The sequence below is a fragment of the Spea bombifrons genome, chromosome 8, assembly GCF_027358695.1.
Source record: "Spea bombifrons isolate aSpeBom1 chromosome 8, aSpeBom1.2.pri, whole genome shotgun sequence".
NCBI classification, from domain to species: domain Eukaryota; kingdom Metazoa; phylum Chordata; class Amphibia; order Anura; family Pelobatidae; genus Spea; species Spea bombifrons.
The window spans coordinates 6,568,959-6,594,674 of NC_071094.1; the positions used below are offsets into that span (position 1 = coordinate 6,568,959).

The following is a 25,716-nucleotide window of genomic DNA, read 5'->3' on the forward strand; positions in this document are numbered from 1 at the left end:
TATATATATATATATATATATATAAGGGGGTAGTAGAAGCATTATATATATATATATATTATATATATATATAATATATATATTATATATATATATATATATATATATGGTAGTAGAAGCATTATATATATATATATATATATATATATATATATATATATATATATATACACTGGGTATTAGCCAAACTATTGAATGATTAGCCAGGGATGTGCTGTTGATGCCACTTCGTCTCATCCAGATGCACTGTTACAGTTAGGCAGGGGCCTGGGGCTGATGCGTCTCCTTTAAGAGTCTTAGCAGCCGATTAGTGATGGGAGCGGTGGATGTGCTCTGCCATCGATTGCGGTGCCTGCTTTGAGCAGCAGCGGCCGTGGGTGGGAAGGATCTGGGATCCCGTGCAGCTGATGCCTGGCACACGGCTCGCTTGGACCCCGCTGCCACCAACATGGATTTCAATGTGAAGAAGCTGGCCTCGGATGCAGGGGTTTTCTTCACCAGGGCTGTGCAGGTGAGAGCCAACGGGGCCACCAAGGTGTCTGGGCAACTGTGCGTCCCCCCCAGGGATCTCTCCTCCCTTCCTGCAGCATCCTCCTCTGACAGCTGATGCTCCTCACGCCTCCATCTTTGCTGCACTGCTTGTTCACAGATATGTCTCACACTGTAGCATGATCACTGTACATGCATGGCTGCCTGCTGCATACAGATCCTCTTGGAAGGGCCTCTGGATGGGGGCAGCCATGCAGGACTGGAGGGCAAAACCCTTTTAATGGCCTAAACCCAGCTGCACTGGAGAAGCCCAGCAGTAATTACCCCATAATACATAGAAAGCTGCAGGACTTCGGCTGCTGCAGAACCTCTTGGAACTGTCACTCCCATTTTGATGTTGCCCTCTATTATGGGTGTGGATGTGAAGCAGATGGTTGATTGACAGCTCTTGGTCAAAGAGGTTCCACAGTAGCTGAGTTTTTTTTTTTCCAGTAGTAGAGAAGGGGGAGGGGAGATCCAATCAGCCCCTTAATTTTATTGAAATTTTAGTATTTTTTTAAAAAAAAGCGGCTTCCTGCGAAAGAAAATGATGTGCGTACGATATAAACCGGCCCTTACGCACGTATAAGAAAATCGATTAAAAAAAAGATTAATTACTTTTTTCCTCTAGCGGTTTAAAAACTGATGCTAAAAAAACAAAATGATTATTGGACAATAACTGTATTTTTCTAGCAAAATAGTATTTACTATAAGGCTGTGTGCTTTTCGTGCTTTTCGTTGTATTTCCTGTTGCGTAAGATAACAAAAGTTATATTTATATCTAGAATATTAATGCTAAAAGGGAAGCTGGTATTTTATTTCATTTTTTAATTCTTTTTTTGCCTTTTTGGACCTAAATGATTGTCTCCGTTGAGCATTTATTAGGATTCTGAAAGTGTTAATGTTTTTGTTTTTCTCTCGCTGCTCGGTCCTGGTTGTCTCGGTCCCCTGGGGGTCTTAGAGCTCCTACAATTCAGTCTACTGCAGATCTTGCAAGAGGTGTTTCGTCGAGAAAGACGAAAACACCTCTTGTCAAGCAGTGGCCCCCAACCCGGGGTCTGGGAACTCTGGGGGGGGGGATTTATGCCAGAAGCTCTCTGATCAGTACCCCAAACTATTGGAGGCCACCGCTGTAAGGTCCTTCTTTGGGGTTATTACACAATGAAATGGGGATATTAAATTATCAGCTGCAGAATGACATCATCAGGCGGTAATCGGCCCTCCGGCTGATGTCACTAATGCGTGGCTGCCTTTTTTTTGTAGAGATCGTATAATTACATAACAGTAATTGCCCAGATCAATAAAATCCGAGGCCGGCCATATTCTGGCTCTGTTGCTGTGGAACGTTCTGATACGTGGAGAAGACCACCGACCGTTCACCGGTACAACCCAGACCGGCAGACCCCATAAAACCAACCAGCCAACTCTTACAGGGGAACCCGCGGGTGGCTTTAGGGGCAAACAGTGTAAGGGCTTCCATTTGCCCCTCTTGGGGTCCTAAAGCTGTCATTCCATCCAAGTCGAGCACAATGGCCTCCGTTCTAATTGAGAATAAAAATGCGTTGGGTATGTTGGGTGGCGTTGCGCATGCGCGCTCTAACCCTTTCACGCTTGGGCCGTCTTCCTTTTTTTCCGGGTCGTCCGTTTTTATTTCTACCTTTTTATTACTAGGTCGTTTCTAGATGAGCTGAAAGTCCTCGAGTATTAACCCTTTAATGGCCCATCAAAAAAAAGGTTCTATTGTCGCCTGCCAGAGTCTAGCCCATAGGCTGGGGAATCGGCTCTCGGGGGCCAATTTATGTCTGCGTTGGGTGATATTTTTTTTATTGCGTGATGAGGTAGCTGTGGTTCTTTGGATCGATTGTCGGGTTGGTGATCAGGGTTGGCGGCTGAATAGAAGAAACCGGTTTGGAGTGTTTTGTAGCACCGGTTTGGAAGGCAGATGAAGAGTTAATTTCCGACTTATAATGGATCTATTGCAGCAATGCTTGTAAAACCTGCCCAGAGGCAAATAAAGGTTTCCAGGCGGCTAATAGACCCAATAAAAAAACAAGGTTTTTTATACACTTTTTATTTTATATACATATTATTATATATTATCTCTCAAAGGTTTGGGGTCACTTAGCTGTTTTCATGGAAAATAAGGAGATTTCACAAAAATGTGTTTTTTCTAACGATCAATTAGCCTTTAAAACTTAAACTTGATATGCATGCAACAGGAGTTGAGGACCCTGAGCGTCAATGTAGCCCCCTGGCACTTTTCTGCCCCGTATGGTGGGTTTCTGAGGGTCCCACTCGGTTCTTTAAGGGCTGGAAAGCTACGTTTTTGTAAATTCTCTCTATAACAGGTTTATCAGAGCTGCAGGTAATATATATATATTTTGTTATTTGTGTATTAGGTGCTTTCTGTTTCTCAAGCCTCCCCAGATGCTCCTGTTGTCGGCCCCCCTCCGTGTTATTAAGAATGCATTAGGGACTGTCTCTGCCGCTTTCAGGCAGTGGGTGGGTGTGCGTGGCTGGAGGTGTCGGTTTCAGATGTTTAGAGCGAGACGCTGGGTTCTGTTAGTGCTGAAGGCTGAGCCTTTTCCACCAGTTTTCAAGCAAAAAGACAGATTCCTCATTCAAAATATATCGGGGCTCATCCGAGTTTTCCATCCTAATGAAGCCCACCATGTGCATGCGCATGTGTTTGTGTTTTTAGGACGATTATTATTCTGTTTCGTTCCGCTGGGAGTGCTGGGAGTAGTTGTGTACTCTCATGCCGGGTGACGTTGCGGATTGAAGCCCCCCGAGGCGCTCGATGTCGCTTGGGCTGTGTAGGTGGATAAAGTCCCTGTTGGCAGGAAGAAGTGCGTTTTCTGCTTCGCGTTTATCCCGCATATAACGAGCCAGCAAGCGACGTCTGCGAAGAATGTGGAGGCAAATCATAATATATATAATAATATATATAAATATAATATATAAGGGAAAGGCGCGCTTTAATGCATAGGATAGCTGTGCAGTCCCTTTAAATTTTAAATGCATGGGGGGGGGGGTCATACCTGCAAACAGTCTCCATCTACCCGGAGCCCTCCCTTTTTCAGATGCGGTTAGGCGGTTGGTTGGAAAATTGGTGTATCTGGAGGGCGAGTGGGCGGGGAGTGGGACATGCAAAGTCTCTATAGAGCCCCGGCAACTAGCCACGCCTCTTACCACACCCCCTAAAACTATAGTGTCCCTATATGTCCATTTCAAACGTTGCGATGCTGAAAAAATATTTTGTCCTATAAGAATAACACTTTGTAATACATAGACTTGAATTGTGTAACGTGTTCTGGTTCCGTGTGCTGTTTGTAGTAGGCTGGGGGAAGCCGTTTTTCCGTGCACTCCCTCTGTTGATCACTTCCTGTGTGGAAGACCTGTCAGGCCTGGAGCTAAACGAGTTATTAAAGGGTCTGGTGTGAAAGCCAAGAGGAAACCGAGGCGCCCTGTTCTTTTGGGGGTATCTGTTGGACCTCACATGGTGCTGACTATCCCCGGGGGGGGGGCTTTATCTCCCTGGTGAGCGGAGCGTGTGGAGACATTGAAAGAGGAGATTAGGATGATCACATTTACTTAACAGACGCGTAGCCATTGGGGGGTTTCTCCCCTGAAGCTTGCCTTTTAATTTGATGTGATAGATCCGTGGTACCTTCCACGCTTCTTTTTGACCACAGGAAGCTTTTATTGAAGAAACCTAAACGCTTATCAATAATAGATCTACAGACCCGCTGGGTGCCGCGTGCATGCGCATCGAAACCCTCTCTGCATTATTAATCAATGTAGCAGCAGGAAAACAGGTCAGAGGATCCTGTGTGTATGGTGTGTGTGTGCATGTGTGTCTGTGTGTGGATGGTGTGTCTGTGTGCGTGTGTGCGTGCGCGTCTCTGTGTGTATGTACGGTCATCTTTACACGGTCATATTGTTCTCCATGACTCCTCTTCTAATGATTCTGCGGATTAGAAATACATTTATATAAACAGACTTTAGAAGATTTAGTTTATTATTAACTTGAAAATGTAACTTGATGACTAAACACAAAGGCGTTTATTTGCCAGGCAGAGCTCGGCCGACCCTGTATAATGTATAGTCTCATCACTCGCTGATTTAGGCCTTATACAGGAACGATACACCGGGTAAAAAAACCAAACAACTGCATCGAAATTATTAGACAAGCGATAATATAATAATATCTGTTGGCGTGCGCAGAGTGTGAGCCGCACCGCAAAGGCAAAAAAAAGATATTCATTTGGCCCGAAGTTAAACAGAAATGGAAAGAAACATTGGCAAATATCACTGCTGGTTATACAACATTTACTGTAATGAGCTTCAGCTGTGGCAAAAACCTGCACTGACATCAGTTTCCCATTACGTGCTCCTATACTCAAATTCATGCACTGGGCTAACCTCTACCGACCCTGCCTGGTATCGTCAACCTGCTACAACTACACCAAGTCAGGCCACCAACAGATGTTCCTTGTTAAGGTAGACACTTTCCCCAAACAAATGCGTTCACCAATGAAATCGTTTCCCTGGCGCGGGTCCGGGGGGCCGCATCGATATTCTGTAATTCCAAATCAATACTTTATTAAACTTCCCCCTCCCTGCGAATCGACCCGCTGGAGGGTGTTCTAGCCGGCTGCGGCCATTGTAGACACGACACGTTTGATGGAAAGCAAATAAAATCATTTTCCCTTCTTCTGGTATACTTTTTAACCCTTTCTGTGCTTGGTGGATTAACCATTTGTGAGCTGGATCGGAAAGGGAGATCTTGAAAGAGATTCTTCAGTGCATTAGGGATTTTGTACAATGTATTCCTCGCTGTGCGTTACAGTTCTTCTTGCCCTGTATTAATCTTTTTGTTTCTTCTTCCGCCCGCCAGTTCACGGAGGAGAAGTTGGGTCAAGCGGAGAAGACAGAGTTGGATGCCCATTTTGAAAATCTCTTATCCAGAGCTGACAGCACCAAGAATTGGACCGAGAAGATCATGCGTCAGACTGAGGTCCTCCTGCAGCCCAACCCAAGTTAGTATTAAAGTAATATATTCAGTTTGGGGTGAATCCTACCTCGTGCCCAGCCACTGGTATACTTATGGGGAGATTGCCACTGCACCCAATACTGCCATAGCTGACGGTGCAGTCGCTGTTTACCTCTAAGGGGTCTCCAGAAGGATTGTAGGACTGAAAAGGGCTGCGGGTAAAACCAAAGATCTTGGTATCGAAGAGCTCCTAATTTCCCCACACCTCGGAGTTTGTTCCGTTCTCCTTATACATATTGGGTAAAAATCAGTTGGGTAGAAGATGACGTAGACCTTCCCGCTTATGGTTTGCCTGATAAGTCTTCTAATGATGTCTGTTTACGTGGTTTATGTAGTCCAGAGGTTTCTAGTTGGGCCGCTCTTTACATTCACGAGTATTTAGTGTTTTCTGTAGCTTAGCCTAGTAACTCGATCTCTTCTGTAGGCGCGCGAGTAGAAGAGTTTTTGTATGAGAAGCTAGATCGGAAGGTCCCGTCCAGAGTGACCAACGCGGAACTGCTGGGTCAGTACATGACGGAAGCCGCCAATGAGTTTGGACCAGGGTCTCCTTATGGTGAGTATCGGTGACCTTTCACCTTTTATAATTCACATGTTGTAATGCTGTATAATGTATAGGATCTAGGTCACGAGTCTCCTTGCCTCTCTGTTGCTCTTCCAGTGTTGTTAAAGGGATTGGTTCTTGTTCTTGAGTCGTTACGCGGTGTTTGCTAAATATCTTTAGCTACAGTTTTTCTTGGGCGTGATTGTTGGGTAAATAAATGAAATTGCTTATTTTGCTTATTTTGAGGCGGGCAAGTGATGTGTGATATTTTAGGTCACATTTTTATCTTTTTTTGTTGTTCTGTACAGAAGACACATATGAGGAATAATATATATATTTTTTAAAAAAACAAGGAAAATACACTTAAAAAATGTTTTTAATATTACTCTTGTTGCTGGACATGGACGCACAATGTAGTTCAGGGGGAAGTTGGTTCTAACGACTCCTCTTTCTAATAACTATAATTATTTATCACCAGGCTTGTATGTTTAGACCAGAAACGAGATACAGAAACGGAGTAGCGGGCAGCAGCCGGTGTTATGCCGCGTTTAAAGACGCAAACACTTTGAACCATGTGGTGAAAATAAACCGAATTTACCCAAAGCGAAAAAATTGCAAATTTAGGCTTTCAGAATAATGGAGCCTAATTTTGTGCCAAATCCAGCCAATATCTGCATCTTAATGCACCGGGCAGCCGAGAGGTCCCTTTAAATTTCCATTGTCCAAGGCATTTGGGGGGGGGGGGGTTGACCCCCGTATGCGTTTGCCCACCTCCCCGTTACTTTCCGTGCAGACGATATGCTTGGCAGACACTGAGGTCGGTCTTTCTGTGCTGTCTGTACAATAAGCTCCCGTCCCGGACGCCTCCTCTGTGCACCGTCTGCCTGCTGCCCGCCGATAAGGATCCTGTAATTGGAGCCGTAGGCAGCCTTTGCCGTAATTGTGTTGTTTGCTCCCAGTGCTGGCTTTTAATCTGATTCTGCCTGCCTCGAAACCTCGTCCTCCCCTCCCTGACCCGCAGCCCCCGCTCCCGATTCTCACACCCCTGTCTCTTTCAGGACAAACGCTCATCAAAGTGGGCGAAACGCAGAAGAAACTTGGAGCTGCGGAACGCGACTTCATGCACTCTTCCGCAATCAACTTCCTGACCCCGTTGCGCAATTTCCTGGAAGGGGATTGGAGGACTATTTCCGTAAGTTTATTTTCTTACCAGATCCCGTCTGAAAAATTAACTGATTGGGGTACATCGCTTATTAGCATGGACCGTATTTAGGTTCTACATGGGCCAAATGTGGGGCAATCTACGTGAACATATCACTCGTTTCCATGGTTTCCACTATTTGTAAATGACCTAGGCCTGTCCCAGCACCGCATCCCCGGCCCACATTCGCAGCCCCTTCCCTGCACATTGGGATATAACGATATCCAGCAGCCCCCCCAAGGTCTCGCTGGTCTAGGTCAGTATAGGCTGCCGCGTATGTATCAAGGTTTCATTATAGCAGCATTTATCCCATTGATATTGGAATAAATATCACATAAGGGACGTGAGTTACAATATCAACGAGAAACATGGACTGCAGCTGCATATTGATCTGATATCGTTGGCCCCGAGCCATGCCTATTACATTATTGGTTTCACGAGTATACGTCAATAACGGATTAACGGTCTAGTCGAGAGCTGTCAGGACGGTTTAGTTATTGGGGAATTACATCCAATCGTTACACGCGTATTGCAATTTATCTGTGCATTAGGAATAAGAAGGTTAAAACACTAGTTATAAAATCTGTTGAACATTTCCCTCATTTTCATGATCTTTTGGAACCTTAATAAATTCATAGGCCAGGGTGGTGTACTGCGACCCTGTGTCATTCATAAGGGAGAATGCTGGTGTGGAACATCAACCCGCTGACTGTATTACAATTATTGATACTTCTTTTATATTGAAATAACCACAGTTAAAGGCAATATTATTCCTACCTACTGGGTAAGGATATATAGTATGTATAGGCATAGAGACCCCCTGGAAGCAGCCAATCAGTGCCAGGAAAGTGCTTCCATTGGAATAAAGCTTCCACATACGCACGGAGGGGGTCGATGTTCCGCCGGCCAGCGCTAGGGCTGAGATATTCAGCTGATGACGGATGAAGTGACCCTTTACATGGCTTTGAATCCAATGGCAGAGATTCTTGTAACTTCCTAAAAATAAAAATCCCTGTTTTTTGGTTCTTAAAATAAGCGCATACGGGACCCGGTACCGCGGAGATGTATGAACGCCTGATTCTTCGTTGCATTTTCTATCACTGGGCTTATACATCCACCAGTCGGTCTTTCACGCTGGTAAATGGGCTTTGAGGAATAATGATTACGTTTCCTGGTTAATAGAAATTGTTTATTTCTTTTTTTCTGTCTTTATTTCTGCAGAAGGAAAGGCGAATCCTGCAGAACCGACGCTTAGACCTGGACGCCTGCAAAGCGCGCCTGAAGAAGGCTAAGGCAGCCGAAGCGAAGGCCACGGTAACCGCCCTGCCCCTATAGTTTTTTTTACGCGGGGGCGATTTGCATGTGTTTTTTGGGGTGTGAAAGGGGAGCGGGGCGTGTGGTTAAACCCGTTAACCCTTCATTGTACACATGTCTGTGCCCCCCTCATTTTACTCATATCAACTGCATCGTGGTGTATTCTATTTCGGGTAAAAACAAAAACAAAAGGGGGCAAGGAGAGACATTGAAGGTCAAATAGGCAGGGATAGTTTGGGTATGCATTTAACCCTTAGTTACCTGACTCAGGGGCTCAGGGCATGGCTTACAGGGTTAATACGGGGCTAGAGGCCAACATTGTAATTGAGATTAGCTGGGAGGGTAAATTCTGTTCCTGCACCCAATCTCATCCAAAGGGGGGATCCCCGTACCTGGATGAACCTTTACTTATTCCTCTTTCGTTCCCCCTCCCCCGCGCACCCTTACTAACCTGTGTTGTTTTTTGTGTGTTCCTTCTTTTTTTGTATAATTTGCTCAGTTCGAGGGGGATGTGAGTATTGTTACGGAGGTCACTGCTGTGAACTTTTTTGCTTTTTACTTTTCTCTGAAATTGTATATATATTTTTTTTCTCTCTCTTCATCGCCTCTGTAACAGACATCACCCCATTAGCTTCACGCAGAGAATGTTTGCAAACTATACTTTCTAAAAATAAAAAAATAAAAATTTATTAGTATATTTCAATTAAGGAATTTTTCATTCAAAATAAATTGTTCTGCGTCACGTCGGCTCCTATCACATGCTTAACAGAGGTAATATTGAAAATGATTTGTGTAATCGAGTTACACAAATTCTTTAATTTTTGCAGATTCATTTATTAACACTTTTCATCCAGTTCTGTGGGTATTAGTTTGGTCTCTCTATAGGCAGTTTAAACTCCTGCCTTATTATTAATAATACTATTTATTTATATTTTAGCCAAGAAATATTTTAAGTCTACGGCTGCGTTTGTTTGCTGAAATTATCCATAAATGTATCTTTATTTTTGCACTTCTATTTATATCGAATGTCTCATAAGCCCCTCAACCCCTCTAAATTACTTATTGTGTAGGGGAGGTATTTTTGTCCGCTTACCAATATTTTTAGTAGCAATATTTATGCAGTATGAGGGTGGTCCACCGCAGCCCACCAGAGAGCCAGGCAGGTTCTACGATGACTTATAGGAGGCCTGGTCCGCAGCTCGTGGAAAGCCGATACCTACCTATATCTTCTGTGAAATGAGAATTTATATTTTTAGTGTAACACACGTGTGTTTGTGATGTTGGGTCATCTTTTCGACGCTTAATAATTTATTTTGCGGCTTTCCTTTGCTTAATCCCATCCCGCTCTCCCGCTCTTCCGCTCTCCGCATGCTGCTGCCTCTCTGCATGGAGCTCCAGAAACCCGCATTGCCGTTCATCAAGCTGTTCCTTTTTTGTTTTATGTGTCCCTGCGGTGCATCCCAGTGTGAAGTAGCAAAAGAGATTTCCGGGTTGATGGTATATATACGATGCATTTAATTGTTGGCAGATCCTTAACCCTCACAGAGATGGAGATTAGATGTTTGCACCAGGCGTAAAAAAAAATAATAATAATAATAATTTTGTGCATATTTTTCCAGTCTGGAACCCAACGGAACGTTACAATCATCAGAAACATTCCATTGGATTCCAAGGTGACCACTTTGCACCGGAATCGCTCTATATATAGCCCCTGGTGGCTTTTTGGTGGCACTGGATACTACGCCATGGTAGCCACGTTCAGATGGATCAAACCCATCCCAAAGGCCGAGATCTAGTGTTAGGGTCCCTCTCCTCTCCTGTCGCCGTTCGTCTTTGCGAATGCTCTCCTGTCCATGTTTGGTTTGCTTTGGGGGGGTTTTTTGTGTGCTTTTTGGTTTTGTTTCCACATTCATGTACTTCCTGCATGACATGAGCTTTATTCCCCCGTAGGCTTTGCCTGATTTTCAGGAGACCCGACCTCGTAATTTCGTATTGTCGGCCAGTGCGTCAGCGGTAAGATCAACCCTCCCCTACTCTGTCCTCGTCCGTTCCCACCGGCTCCTAAAGGTCCAAAGGTTTTGTGAGGGGGAAAAGGGGGTAATCCTGGCTGGCCTTTGAGATTTTTGGAGAGTTTGGGTTGTCCCAACTATATCGTTTGGAAAGAGTTACTAGTTAAAAGGCTTTATTGGTGGGCTGTAGGCATTAAACTGGCAGGTCGTCTGGGCAAAACGGGCAGAGCTTTAAATGAGCGGGTGGGCATCACATTAACCCCTTCTCCTTTGCCTCTCAGAACACTGCGATGGCAACCTGTTTTAGGAAGAACTCAGACCCGCAGGTGTCTTCTCTTCATTCATTAATATTTGTGTAGGAATAATCCAGGAACGGGGGGGGACATTTTAAGTGGAATCGGATAAATCGGCTGATTCCTACGTTTCAATTAACGTTTAGAGAGCAATGTGGACTTCCTTGGTCTGCAGGATTTGGGTAACTGGGGTGATGGTAGGATGGATCTTTTTCATGAAACCCCTGCATCGTTTTGCCAACCAAATCCAATGCATGCCCACTGTGTTTATCACCTCCTATTGCAATCAATCAGCAGGCAATCCCGGTCTTTGGCTAGAATCGACCAGATTTTAAGGTTTTGCCCATCTAGCTCAGCACATTTTATCAGGTAGCTCACCGAGCCTTCTGCTCATAAGTAGAGAGAGAAGATACAGATTGTCGGTGACACCGGGACAATGGATTTCCAAGATGGTCTTGGGTCCACCGTCGAGCTGCTTTCATGGAGGAGTAAAGAGAAGCCAATACATATTGTTGGCTTTGAGAAGGAGCGAAGGGCCAGAAGGTCCCACAGCTTCACGTGGTGGACAACCCCTATTTCCAGAAGATAGTGGAAAGATTAGAGGAACTTAGTGGCCAGGTGGGGATGAATTGAGAATAGTAGCTAGTGATGTGTTAAGAGCTGCTACAGGTGATACAATATGTCCTCTGGTTGTCACTGAACCCATCTTGTTCCCTTCTCCCACCTTTACCACGTTTTGCGTTCTGTGAAACATCACTTGCTGTTGTGTTTTGTTGAGTTGCCTCTGACGTGTCTGAGACTCATCTCTCCTGTTACTCTGTGACTGCAGCTTTGGAGTGACGAGGTGGACAAGGTAAGCGAGCCGAGAAAACACACAGGATTCATGTTTTGCCCGGTTCCCGTTTTACCGCTTCTATCAGATAGTATAAAGGGTAACGGCTAACCAAGCAGGGGGAGGTCTGGTCCTACCGAGTGCCCATCTCTGAAGTGCCTTAATAGAGGTTTAATTAAAGGTTTAGTGCCCAGACTTAATTCCACTATCCATATATTGCTGAGAGGGAAGCAGATTGTCCGTCGCCAGTGTGGGGGGATTCTGTACTTGGTTAGATGGACGTACCCTTAAATATATATTGAGTGTTTAGCTTTACGTTAAAGAAACCACCTTGTTTTTGGAGTCTATCCTCCTCGGTCTGTCGTTGTTACCCGCACTACCCCTGCTTCTGGCATGATCCTCTCCCTCCTCCCTCATTAAAAGTCTTAGCGAAGAGGGGATTTGGACATCGCATTGTAAACTGAGACGGAGATTATCCTCAAGCAGAAGCCATATGTCCCTTTACAGCTCATTCAACTCCCTAGGAGCCGTAGAGGAACACAACCCTACTTAAAACCCACTGATCGTTAAAATATATATCTATATATATGTATATATTATTTATTCTGTGCATTTTTTTAAATATTTTTATAATGTTCATTATTTAAAGAACAGGCCATTTTGTTGCTATAGAATGATATTTAGATTCGGTTGTATCAGAGACATTGATTTCGCGTGTGGATGTTCCATCGTTCAGTCTACAGCTTGTTTTTAGACATGCGCAGCGATCGGTAGATTAACTCTTCGTGCGCATTTCACTCGTAGCGCCGAGGCTTTCAGAGGAAGCGATTCATATTTTACCCACTTAAGTTTTATAACAGTTCTTGCTACCGTAAGAAAGAAAGTATTGCTCCGACACCCAGTTTGGTTTTATCTTTTATCGGCCAGTCTCGCCCCCAAGGATCTCCCCCCTCTATTTAGATAAGGTGTGTGGGGGTGGGTAATTGAATCGTTCTTCAATAATATTTCCTGTTTGGCTAAATGGGTGAAATATAGTCATTTTTGGATCAGCTTAACGATTGACGTGGTGAACGAGAGTACTCTCACCTTCCGAACTCATCAGGACCCTTCGGACTTCTACTGAGTCCATCAAAAAGCCTGCGGCATGCGTTGTGGCGTTAGGGTCTAATTACCTAAGTGAAGAAGGTGATGGGGCTTCGCACAGCGGCGTAGAGCTGTTAGCTTAGCAGGGACGATGCGTTAGGATCTCTATCGTTTAGCTGCTGGAAAAAATATTTTATTTTCCATGGTGTCCTCTCTGTGACCCCCCCCCGGAATGCGCTGCCACGGCTTCTTAAATGCATTGCAGTTAATGCAATGATCTGAGCCGGTACATCCACGACCTCCCCGTGGCACCGCGTGTCTCAGGAAGTCTGAGAAGGTTGGTAAAGAAAATACGCTTTTCCCCCAAAGATCTGTAATCAGCCGTTTTTCTAGTAAGCTCTACCTAGTGTAATAACCTGGTCATAATTACTTAACCTCCTGCCTTAAGAGAAGGTGTGATGGTTCTTTTTAAGGCACCTTACTGGTCACAGTCTGCTGACCGCCCATGGTCGAGCAAGTCAGTCCTTCATTCAGACCGGTCTGTGTGTCGGGTACCGGCATCGCTATAACCCCCCCCCGTAGTGACCGGAGAGACCTAAAGTCTATTCACTACTACTACCGGCCATCGTCAAGTGGTGGAAACGGAACCAGTGAAGGGTTACTTTGTAGCTCTTTTTAGAACTTGGGTAATTGGGTGTTTGTATTGGAGAGTATATTATCTCATGGAAGCCAATGCAATATTAACGAGGTCTTTGCTTTTGCTTCACAGGCCGAACATGAACTGCGCGTAGCACAAACAGAGTTTGATCGCCAGGCGGAGGTGACCAGGCTGCTTTTGGAAGGGATCAGCAGTACCCATGTGAGTTATTTTTTATTTGATCAGGGGTATGAGATGTGACCCCCCCCCAAAGTTCAATTCATGCACAAGCGATAGGCCTTCTCTGATGTTTAATTATACAAATAGATAACATTTCTCCACGACCCACTATATAGAACAACCCGAAGACCACATGGGCTTGAAGACCGCAGTTGGATCAATTAGTGGAATCGTACTTTATATACTACTGTTTTATAGGGTCTCTCCCTCCTAAATATATTAATAATTTAAAAAAAGGGGGTTGCAGAATTGGTAAAATATACATTATGATATAAAGGTTCAGCTCTACATACACCAAATGTTATTAGCACTCTCTGGAACACAAAGCAAACTTTGGCAGATCTGTCATTTTAATATTTATTCTGAATTTTTAACGTAACAATGCAGAAAGTCTTTTCAGTTTCTATGGCAACTGTGTCTTGTTAAAAGCTTTCCCGGCAGAAAAATTATGAGAGAGGCATCATTTTACATGATCAGAATGATTTCTGTAAGGTTTTAGGAATTCACTGTGCACTCAGATTAGTGCAGATTTTAACGGAAATTGGCCAATCTCGTTAATTCATATGAATGTCCAAAACAGACACCCCCCCCACAACTAAAAAACTGCATTTTTTTTTGTTTTTCACGCTCTCTCTCTCAATGTCTCCCTACCTTCTCCTCCAGACTCTTCCGTGTGGCTCCTTTTCCGCAGCCCCGCTTTTTGTCTTGGCTTTTCTTGTTCTTCGCTTCTTCTGTGTTCTATCTTGGTCCACTTCTCCCCGCTATCCGCTTCTAACCTGGCCTCCTGGAGTGCTTCCACAAAAGGGGCGGGGCCTCTGCGCACACCTTCTCCCCCAATTGGGGGAAAGGTTGGGGGTGTGCCCTGGCTCCTCCTCTTTGCGGAAGTACTCCAAGAGACCAGCAAAAAATGCAGACAGATCCCAGAAACGCACGTTTTGGATCTGCCGCCCGAAGCCAATGCAGAATTGGTCGCTGAGGGTTCCTGCCCTACCATAATTACTAGACGGAGCCTGAATTGCTTTAAGTTGACCTAGAACACGATGTTTTTGACGCAGACGCGGTGTTTACTGAACACGGTCCGCTTCCCTGCTTCAGATTAGTGTCCTGGAAAGCCGAACGCACTGACTGTTTCCCCTCCCCCACCAGGTGAATCATCTCCGCTGCCTGCATGAGTTTGCCGAGGCCCAGGCCACGTACTACGCTCAGTGTTACCAGTACATGGTCGACCTGCAGAAACAGCTGGGCAGGTAGGTGGGTTGTACATCAGCTCCTCCCACTCACAGCTAACTTTGGTATGATGCATCACCTTGTACCCAAATTCTCCTGTTCCATGTGTGATCCATAATGTTAATGTTTCTTCTATCCTTTTCCTATGCTGGCAGTTCCAGAAGTGAGGGGTAAGTATAGGTTAATGTAGTTAAGCGGATTTGGACGTTTCGCAGTATTTTCCTCCGATACTCAGCGATTTTCTGGTTACTACCCGCAGGTTCCCCGCCACGCTTGTTGTGAATGCAGATTCTACCCCTCCGCCTCTCAGTACCTCTCCACCACCCGCTACGCTTCCCGTGCTCCAGGCCGTCAGTCCCAATCCAGGGGACGGGACGCTGAACGCTATCGATGTGAAGCCCCCTTCAAGCGGCACCAGGAAAGCTCGAGTTCTCTACGATTACGAAGCTGCAGACAGCACCGAGCTGACACTCGCGGCGGACGAGGTGAGCATCAAGCTTCTCATCCTTAAATGTCTTATCGCCTAAATGTGATGTTCCTAAATCCCGCTCCTTTGATTTTGCAGCTAATCACCGTGTACAGTCTCCCCGGTATGGATCCAGACTGGCTGGTGGGTGAGAGGGGAAACAAGAAGGGTAAAGTACCAGTTACTTACCTGGAGCTCCTTAGCTAGACCCGACTCCACCAGGACAGCAAACTTCTCAAACAAGCCAATGTCTCCGGAGGGCTGATTGTTTGCTAGATGCTGCTGCTTCGTTTGGTTTTCTTCCCGTCTTACAGACTGAAGCTGCACACGTCACCCCTTATTTCTCGCAAGTTGCCCTTTTTTTTTTTATTGAATGTCACCCTTACGTTGCAGGATGGGTCTTTGGCGTTTTTGCCGGCCTCTCCTGCACCTAAGGCGTTGCGTCTCTCCTGTTACGTTTTCATACCACGTCCCACTCCTGAGAACCCCCGTGTCGCTGTCTTTCCGGTGACCAAATCTGCTTGCACTAACGTTTAAAACGCAAAGACTTCTAATATTTTCTTTTTTTTTTCTCAATTCTCAGTTTATTGCACAAATGGTAACAAATACATGGCGTAAGGTACCGAGTACATAGGTAAAACAGCAGAACAAGTTACATATACAGCATAGGCTGAGCCTGCACACGAATAGAAATGGCAAGGAAAACATGAGACATTGAGAACAATAGATGAGCAAATCAGGTACATACAAGAATAAAGCCACCCCCAAGGGGGAGGACAGAAAAAGGCCGATAAGCCAATCAGTACCCAATAATACAGTGCCATAAAATATGTAAAACAAAAGGAAACAAAAAACAGAATAAAACAAGTCTGTCCCAGGGTCCAGCAGATAGCTCCACTTACAAGATCACGTTAACCAAAGGCACGAACATACAAAAATAGACCCAGTAGGAGAGTAGTAGCTGACCCCTAGAGGGACACAGGTAAAGGGCGCTGTTCCAGGGACGCGATGAACGACCTCCAGTGAAACCACTTAAGTTCAACTTTATGACCTGCCCCCCTAGCTGACCATATGAGAACCTCCATGTGGTAAGTGAATTCGACCTGATGTACCCAAGCCATAAAAGAGGGAGGGGAGGCTGATTTCCAGTGGCGGGGGAGGACCGCGTTGGCCGCGTTAATCAGATGAAACGTCAAGGACCGCTTGTAGCTGGAAAAAGAAGTCTGTGTGTGATGGAGCAGAATGGCCTCAGGAGAAGCCTGGAAATCGGGATTGGCCACCTCACGGATCACCGACGTGACGGAATCCCAAAAGGGTCTAATATCTGGGCAGGACCACCAAATATGCAACAGGGAGCCGGGATGGGCACCACACCTCCAACAGGTTGGGGGGACCTGAGGGGCGAATCTGTGAATGTCTAGGGGAACCCTGTACCATCTCGTAAGTATCTTAAAAGACGTCTCCTGCATTCGACTAGACACCGACCCCTTGTGGACGATAGAGAGGATCTTAGACCAGTCCTCCAGGTCAAAGGAGCAGGCCAAGTCCCGCTCCCACAGGCTAAAATAATACGGCTTGGCGACCGGCTCGGGGGAGAGCAACAATGCGTACAATTTAGATAAAAGATGGGGCGGCTCCTTTAGTTCAAGACAAAACCTCTCCAATTGAGAGAGCGGTCGGTCCAGATGCGGCCGAACCGCCAAGGAAGAAACAAAATGCCTAAATTGATGGTAGAGAAACTGGAGGGAGACGGGGCAGGGACCCGGGCCCGACAGGGCCTCTAGAGGCTGCAGAGCTGCCCCAGTAACCACATGGCACAGGCGCAGGGTACGAACCCCCGGAGGGAGAAAAGCCTGCAAGCCCCCACCCGAGCGACCCGGGGGAAAGTCCGGGTTCCCCACCAAGGGAGTCAGAGGGCCAGGAACCCCAGCAACCTTACCAGCCCGCAGCAAGCGACGGAAGACCCGCAGGGTGGGGAGAAGGAAGGGGTGGGCAGAGTACGTAACGCAACCCACAGGGTCGCCAATCCACGGTAACACAGACAACGGGCACGACAGGAAAGACCCTTCCACAGAAGCCCACTGCTTAGCCGAGTCTACAGACCATTCGACAACGCGGCGTAGGTGAGACGCCTGCCAATAAAGCTCTAAACTCGGGAGACCTACCCCCCCCTGCAGTCGCTGCCTAATCAAGTAGGAGAACGCCAAACGAGACAGCCTGCACCTCCAGACATAGTGCAAGAAAGCCCTCCGGCATCTCTGGAAGAAAGACCGCGGTAGAGCTATGGGCAGCGTCTGAAAAAGGTAAAGGAATCTGGGGAGAAGATTCATCTTGATGACCCCCACCCTCCCAAACCAGGAGATATGAGGATATGCCCATTTACGCAGGTCCGATTCTAGAGTAGACAGCAAGGGCTCAAAATTAAGAGTGCGCAACTGCGAGAGGTCCGTGGGAATACGCAGACCCAGATACTTAATAGAATCATCCCTCCATTTAAAGGGGAACCCAGTCCGAATGTGGTTACAGAGGTGCGCCGGAATGTGAAACCCCAGGATCTCCGATTTGGACAGATTGATTTTATAATTGGACAACACCTGGAACCTGGCAAGCTCCGACAGGACAGCCGAGAGGGACCGAACCGGGTCAGTGAGAGTCATTCTAATATTTTCTGTATGATATAACGATAAGCCAGGCCAGCATAGATAAGCCCTTTGCTGTCCGTTACAGATTGGAGCCTCCCTCCCATCTATTAGTTTTTTGTATAACTGTCGCCTTTTTTATTTCAATCTCCCATTTATAAGCGTTTTAACCCTTTACATCAGCTTCTGCACGGGACTTTTTTTTAATGGCTTTGTAGCATGCAGGCTGAGGTCCCCGTACCATCATTATGCAGGGGATACAGTAGCTTTTATCCTGCATCTAATATATTTACATTTATTATTAAAAAAATAAGTAATTTATCAAATCGCAATCCAAAGGACTAACGATTACGCTCACTTTACAAACCCTGTATCACAGGATCCCTTTAACACGTTATATCGCATTGATTGACTACTTGCTCTGGTGGAATAAAATCATCTACAGCTAGATGCTGCTGCTTCGTTCGGAGTTAATACATTTTATATATGAAATATTTTAATCTTTATATATAATAAAAATACCTTGTTTCCCCACCCAGAGTAGAAAGATTAGGCAAATTGTTTCCATTGTTGCTCAATACATCTGTTATTCTACCAAGGCTCAGAACCCTTGGAGCGTACAGCTGCGGAGACTTAAGACTCCCATGACTCTCAGCCGCACAAGGACTGGCTGCATATATGGTGCCGGTTCAGCCTATACCCACACATGGTTACACCAGACTACCTTTCGGTCTATTTACACCAGAACGTCTCTAACCCATAAAATGTATCTGTTGAAAGTCCATTTGTTTTGGGTCTTGTGTGTTATTTAATTGCCTGTTAGATGTTAATAAATTGCAATCATTCCCGCAACTTGCAAGACTGTTTGTTTTCACCCCGCTTCCATGGAAAGTAAACAGTGTATGTAAATACCCTTTATTTTAGTTACAGTATAAATATTTTTGTTTAAAAAAACAAAACAAAAATTGTGACGTCTGCAGAAGGAGAGGCAAAACGGACTTTGGTGCACAGAAAGAAAAACATGCACTTACGGAAATTGCCCAAAACACCCCGTTCTGAGGGACAGACACTGCTCTTGGGCTAAGGCAGATACCGTGGTTACGAGGAGCATTCCAGAAATCCTCAAACTTTACATTCCAAAAACCGTAAACATGGCAGCATCGGGGTACGATAGTCTTGTGTTATCCAGAGTGTGTATTAAAGCTCGAAAGCCCCAAACACGCACATGTCAGATGGCAGTTTCATTTATTTACGGTAGTTCGGAGGGTTTTGCGCGAGGTCCTTTATCGCTGCAGCTGTCGTACGAATGCATGCACAAGCTGGATGATAGGATCCTGTGCTTCGGGGACAGCCTTTGCAAATGTGGCAGGTTTTGACTGTGGAGAGGGAAGGAGACCTCCAGCCGGAGAGGATGGACCCCCACGTCGGAGGTAGCGAGAGATGCTGGATAGCAGGGTGCTCTGAAATAACATGGGGGGGGTATTACATGTCTGATAAAAATATCTATAAATGTGCATAAATCACAGTAAATACAACAAGCAAGCTAAATAACGCCACACCTTTTAGAAAGCGCACAAACCTAAATATAAGTGTGTGTGTTAAGTTGTATACGTATGCAAACAAATCTGTGTGTATATATTATAAATATAATTTAAAAATAAACATGGAAAATATAGTTGATCCATGGCCTAGACAATAAGATTGGATGTCTCTGACCAACTTGCAGCTGATGAGCGATACACAGACTATGGCAGGTGGGTAAAATTTCAATTAAAATTGAATTAACCGGGGCGTGGCCTGGCTGCTGAGGGAGATGGCTGTGCAGTAAGAGAGCTCTGTCTCTTTAGCCTGAAAAAGCGACCCACACTGCAGCTAATTTAACTAACTTTACCTCCTCTGCTGCTCTGGACCTTGCTGTCACCCTGCAACTATGCCTGTTCGTAAAAAAAGGCATGCCAGACAGGAAACAGTGGCAAAATTCTGCTTTTCCAGGTCACCTCAGGCATTCCAAGATGGCACTGACTGCTCACAGGATGCTGCCTCCTCGTCCTCACAGCCGGCTGTTCTCTCACAGCCTGCTGTTATCTCAGCTCAGAGGTCTCCTGCTCCTCCACTCGCTCTGCCTCTGATTCAGCCCTTCACTGCCTCTCCTCACAGGAAATGTCCAGGTCAGTGTCTCCACAGGCCCCCTCTGTCTCCTCATTCACAGAAGAAGCTGCATTTAACCCCTACAGCCCTGCAGCTCTCCCTGGCTGTGAGCTGCTCTGCCCAGCCAGCACTCTATCACAGAGCCCTGCAAAGCAGCATCCCAGGCTCTCTACTGCTGTTAATGATCCTGACATACAAAGAAGGGAAATACAAGATGCCCTCACTGTATCTGATCCTTTTTTTTTTTTTTTATCAAATGTTTATTTGTTTTTTTTTTCCAGAAGCATAAAAGGATACAGAAAGGAAGAAAGGGAAGGGGGATATTGCACAATCACAATAACATTTAGTACATCACAGTTTTACATTCTCTTTGATCATCCAATATCAAAAAAAAAAAAAAAAAAAAAAAAAAAGGAGCCGAGGGTACTATTTATAAGATATTATAAATATGGTTGATTTTTGATATCCAGTCCTCATATATTGATTTTCTTCTATAGTGATTCGGACCCATCCAACCTAAACCTTTTTCCATGTGTAATTGAAATAATAACTGATTTTTATATTGAATAATGGAAAAGGTTTGGTTGCTTTTCCAATTCCTGGCAATTAATACTTTGGCTGCCGCCATCGCATGAGTTAATAAGATTTTCATTTCCATAGATATACTTGTCGGGAATATGTGGAGAAGTGCACACTCAGGGGATTTCGTTATTTTCCGATTAATTCTGTAAGGAGGTCAAAAATCTTATCCCATAACTGACTAACTATATTACATGACCACCATATATGTATATAGCTACCTTTATCTTTGGTGCATCTCCAACATATATTGGATGACCCGGGGTACATTGAACTTACTCTTATCGGAGTCAAATACCAATAATTTAATAATTTGAAATAATTTTCTCTAATCGAAATTGAATGGATAATGTTGTGTGTAGAAAAGATTGCTTTTTGCCAGTTTTGTTTTAAAATCGGTATTTGTAAATCTTTTGTCCATCTAAAAATGGTATTATCACGGTCTACTTCATCTAATTTCTGTAAGGCTTCATAGGTTTTAGTTAGAATTTTCTTACACTCTTTTCCAGTAAATATATGACTTAATTTTAAGTGGATTTCTGAGTCAGCATTGTAGAGAGTGTATCTCAAAAAATTTTTTATTCTTAAATAAGAAAAAATCTCCTTAGAAGGTAATTGAAATTCTTGGATTATTTGAGAAAAATTTTTGATCTGGTTATCGGACAAAATATCTTTAATATATCTAATCCCCACCCTTTTCCATGTTAATAGTGAAATATCTTGTAAATTAGATTCAATGACCTCTAAACTTGCGACATCTAGGATTTTATCTTTTAGACCAAAGTTCTTCTTGATTTTAGACCATTCTTGTATAATTTCATTAAAGACTGTACTATTTCCTACCGAACTCTTTGTTTTCAATTTATCTTGAGAGTCCCAAATAACCGTATCTAAATTGTCAAAACCAACTATAAATTGCTCCATCTTGTACCAAGGTTTGATCTTATTAATTTCCACTTGTGTATTGTAGATATGAATTAGCATACACGCCTCATATGCGCGTTTTATCATAGGGAAATTCAGACCTCCTCTGTTCGATTTTTGAGAAAGAAGTTTAATTCCTAATCTAGATTTTTTGTTGTTATTAATAAAATTATTAAAAGAGGTTTGGATGATATGTAGCCAAGTCACAGGTATTTTTAAAGGTAGATGTCTGAATAAATACGTCCATTTGGGGAGGATATAAGCATTTATTATATTTATCCTTCCAACCCAGGAATACATAGCATTTTTCCAATTCTTTAATAGGGAGTTGGTTTCTTTAATACAGGAAAGGAAATTCCTTTCCATCATATTCTGTACATTAGAGGTCAATTTTAAACCTAAATATTTCAGATCTTGTGTTGCCTCTTTAAATTTAAATTCCCTATGGATTGTTTGTTTAACATTTCTCATAATATTTAGATAAAGGATTTCTGATTTTTCTATATTTAGCTTATAATTAGTGAATTCTGCATATTTATTTATGATTTTCATCAGTTCCCTTATAGAGGGTTCCACATCTTCCACTGTTAATAGGATATCATCCGCGTAGAGACAGATTTTAAATTGCTCTTGTTTCATCATTGAGCCCTTTATCGTTTCATTGGACCTTATTAAGATTGCCAATATCTCTATCGTTAATATGTAAAGCATTGGGGATAATGGACAACCTTGTCGAGTACCGTTATTAATCTGAAACCAATCCGATTTAATATCTTGGCTGACTATTCTAGCGGTAGGGTTAGAATAAAGTGCTTTGATTGCCGATAGGAAACTGCCCTCCAGACCAAAAGTTTGTAAAGATTGAAACATAAATTTCCAATTAATACGGTCGAACGCTTTCTCAGCGTCTAAAGCTATTATTGCCGTTTGTCTTTGTTCAATATTAGCCAAATCTATAGTATCTATGATACGTCTCACGTTGTCATATGTAATTCTATTTGGAACAAATCCGATCTGATCAGAATGAATTAAAAATGCAATAACCTGTTTTAATCTTTCTGCTAATATACCTGCAAATATTTTCATATCTTCATTGAACAAAGAAATGGGTCTATAGTTAGTAATATCTTCAGATCTTTTATTTTGTTTATGTATGGGAATGATATTGGCCCTCAATAATTCCTCTGGCGCGTTTTCTTCCTCCATTAATTCATTAAATAACGCTGATAAATGTACTCCTATATCTGCCTTAAATTTTTTATAAAAAAGGCCACTGAAACCATCTGGTCCAGGACTTTTATTACTCTTGATCTTATGTATAACTTTTATGACTTCAGACTCCACTATAGGTTTATTTAATTGTATCAGTTGTTCTTTTGTCAATTTTGGCGTAAGTACGTTAGCTAAGTATTTTTTAATTTGTTCCAAATTAGAATTATTATTTAGATTATATAGAGCCGAATAGTACCTATTAAAGGCCTGACCAATCACTTTCGGCGATGTAAGTATTTCATTTCCTTCTATAATTTTATATATACGATTGTTAGACTGATTTTTTTTAAGCCTATTTGTCAATGCTTTATCTACTCTATTATTTTTAAAGTACCAGCGCTGTTTTAGTTTCTCAAGATTTTTCCCAATTTTTTCAAATTCTAAATCCCTTATTTTTCCTTTTACTTGCTGGATTTTGATGGATCGTAATTTAGTTGGAGATAGTTGATTTAGTTTAGTGAGATCATAAAGATTAATATATAGAGTAGATAGCTCCGGGCCTCTTCTTTTATTTTCTAGTTTTGCTATTTTAATAAGGTATCCACGTATTACGCTTTTAAAAGCACACCATAAGGTGGTACGGGATATCACTCTATCATCATTCTCCAAAAAATAAAATTTCATTAATTTCTGTAATGCTTGTACATGTTGTTGGCCCAAAATAAGATTATTAATTCGCCAGTCTTTAAGGATTTTCTCTGATTGACTCGAATTGGTTTCACATATAATCGCATTATGATCTGACCAAATAATATCTTTAATCAAAACCTTTTTTATGTTATATACTAGAGGGCAGTTTCCTATCAGCAAATCTATGCGCGCATACGAGGCGTGTGGTATGGAAAAATGCGTATACTCTTTTTGAGTTGGATGTAGTACTCTCCAAATATCATAGAGATTATTTTTTTTGAAGAAATTTGTTAGTCTAATTGCCGATCTTTCTGACCTCGGATCCTGCCTTGTATCTCTTCTTGTGATCTTATCCATTTCCATATTTGGAAATACATTGAAATCACCTGCCATAATGAGAGTCCCTATGCTGTTACACAGTTAGTATTCTCATTATTGTAGATGGGAATTACATAGTTTATTCTTTAATCCATTTACTATGGATTTCTCTATGGTTAGTTAGCTGCCATCTTCTGGCCCTTTTTGGTAATGCACTTATCACACATTTCCTTTGCATGTAAACCCCACCCCTGCTCTCTAGTGAGGCACTTCCTGTATCATGGCTGCTTGTATCTGCCACATGTAACAGGGACACATGTATTCTGCATGCTAAGCTAGGAAAGCATCATCTTTTGACCGCATAATACTGAAATCCATTCATTCTGCTGTATTCAGTTTGTTGTACAGAATAAACCAGCTCTTGGATGAAAACCGGTATTGGTGAGTTCAGCTATCTGACAAGGATTGTCTGCAGTGGTTATATCTGCTTATTCAGGCCAGGCATAGAGGTCTTACAAGGGATAGATCGCTATCACAACAATCGGAGTCAGAATAGTCAAAAGATGCATAGAATTTCTACAGCCTGCTGTGTATATGTGTGTACTTAATCTGCAATCAAGCTCAGTGCTATCCACCATCTTGTGAAGCACATGGTCGCATAAGCTTACTGCACTTCACGTGAAAGTTGAAAACTGTTTCTCTACATTAAACTGCGTTACCTCACCTGTCTAAGCTGCTGTTCGTCTTCTTAAAGAGACAGTACCATTTTTGCAAAATGTCTAGACAAGGCTCTGAACACTCTTTTACGGCTGAATCAACGCAGATACATCATGCTGCCGAACCGGTAGTCATACAGGGAACAGATCCGGCAGATATTACCGAACAGAGTGTACGACCCAAACGTACAATAATACCAACACAGAAACTCAGGGAAAACTTTGAAGCCACTAGAGATGAGTTCTCCAGTAATCTGTCAGACCTCTGGGACAGAACCTCACACTGCATGTCAGTTTTGTCACACTTTATTGATCAACCAGCTGAATTAAGAGACTCTATAAATCGCCTATTTGCTGCGTATGAACACTACCAGCGGCTGTCTGTAAAATACTCAGCTTTCTTGCAGGACTCTAATATAGAGGATTCTTCAGCAGAACTGACCAGGATCAATGCACTGAACCAACAAAGGGATCTCGCAGTGCAAAATGCTAAGCTTAAGGCAGAACTCCGCATTATTCAACTGCAAGAGACCAGATCTCACATATCCACTTCAACCAAGCGCACTGCACTTTCTTCTAGATCCTCTCGCTCCAGAAGTTCTACATTAAGCGACAAGCTAATAGAGGCCCGCGCTGATGCCGAATCAAAAAAAGCGCGAAGCTCTTTCGCTAGAAAGCAAGCAGAGGTAGAAGCAAGCAAGGCAGCTCAACAAGCAGAGTTAGATTCCCAAATAAAGATTTTGCAAATGGAAGGGGAGGAAGCAGCTTCCCTGGCAAGGCTTAAAGTCCTTGAACAAGCAATGGGACAAAGCACTAATTCGGACTGTTTTATCCCAGCAGAACTGGAAGATCCAGTTGAACGCACCAGTGAATACGTACTAAAGCATAACATTTCCAAAGACACAGAGTCATCCCCTGCACCTCCTACTAACAACACTGTTCTGACTCTCAACACGGAGACCTCTCAACTTTATAACACAAGTGCTTCTATGCAGAAAACCACATCAACTCCTGCCAACAACAACGTGATTTCCAGTGATAAGCTGCAACTCAAGCCACAGCC

The 25,716-nt window shown here is 43.5% G+C and overlaps 1 protein-coding gene across 5 annotated transcripts; it reads left to right on the plus strand.

The window, feature by feature from the left end:
• Positions 1–372: 372 nt before the first annotated feature.
• On the plus strand, positions 373–15,990 carry LOC128503694 (endophilin-B2). Of its 5 annotated transcripts, XM_053473868.1 has the most exons (12): positions 373–511; positions 5,429–5,570; positions 6,009–6,137; positions 7,184–7,317; positions 8,548–8,640; positions 10,591–10,653; positions 11,772–11,795; positions 13,627–13,716; positions 14,881–14,981; positions 15,117–15,131; positions 15,221–15,446; positions 15,527–15,990. In XM_053473868.1, exons 1-12 carry the CDS (start codon positions 449–451, stop codon positions 15,632–15,634), a joined length of 1,188 nt encoding a protein of 395 aa, XP_053329843.1. In that variant the 5' UTR covers positions 373–448; the 3' UTR covers positions 15,635–15,990. The 5 variants fall into 5 exon arrangements, with proteins under 5 accessions (XP_053329843.1, XP_053329844.1, XP_053329845.1 ...); XM_053473869.1 differs by lacking the exon at positions 15,117–15,131; XM_053473870.1 differs by lacking the exon at positions 10,591–10,653.
• Positions 15,991–25,716: the final 9,726 nt, after the last annotated feature.

Bases quoted from the DNA above. Each gene is read 5' to 3' on its own strand.
- LOC128503694 (XM_053473868.1), top strand. From the start codon at position 449: ATGGATTTCAATGTGAAGAAGCTGGCCTCGGATGCAGGGGTTTTCTTC. The intron at 6,138-7,183 runs GTGAGTATCGGT...TGTCTCTTTCAG, and splicing joins TGGACCAGGGTCTCCTTATG to GACAAACGCTCATCAAAGTG. The intron at 7,318-8,547 runs GTAAGTTTATTT...TTATTTCTGCAG, and splicing joins GGGATTGGAGGACTATTTCC to AAGGAAAGGCGAATCCTGCA.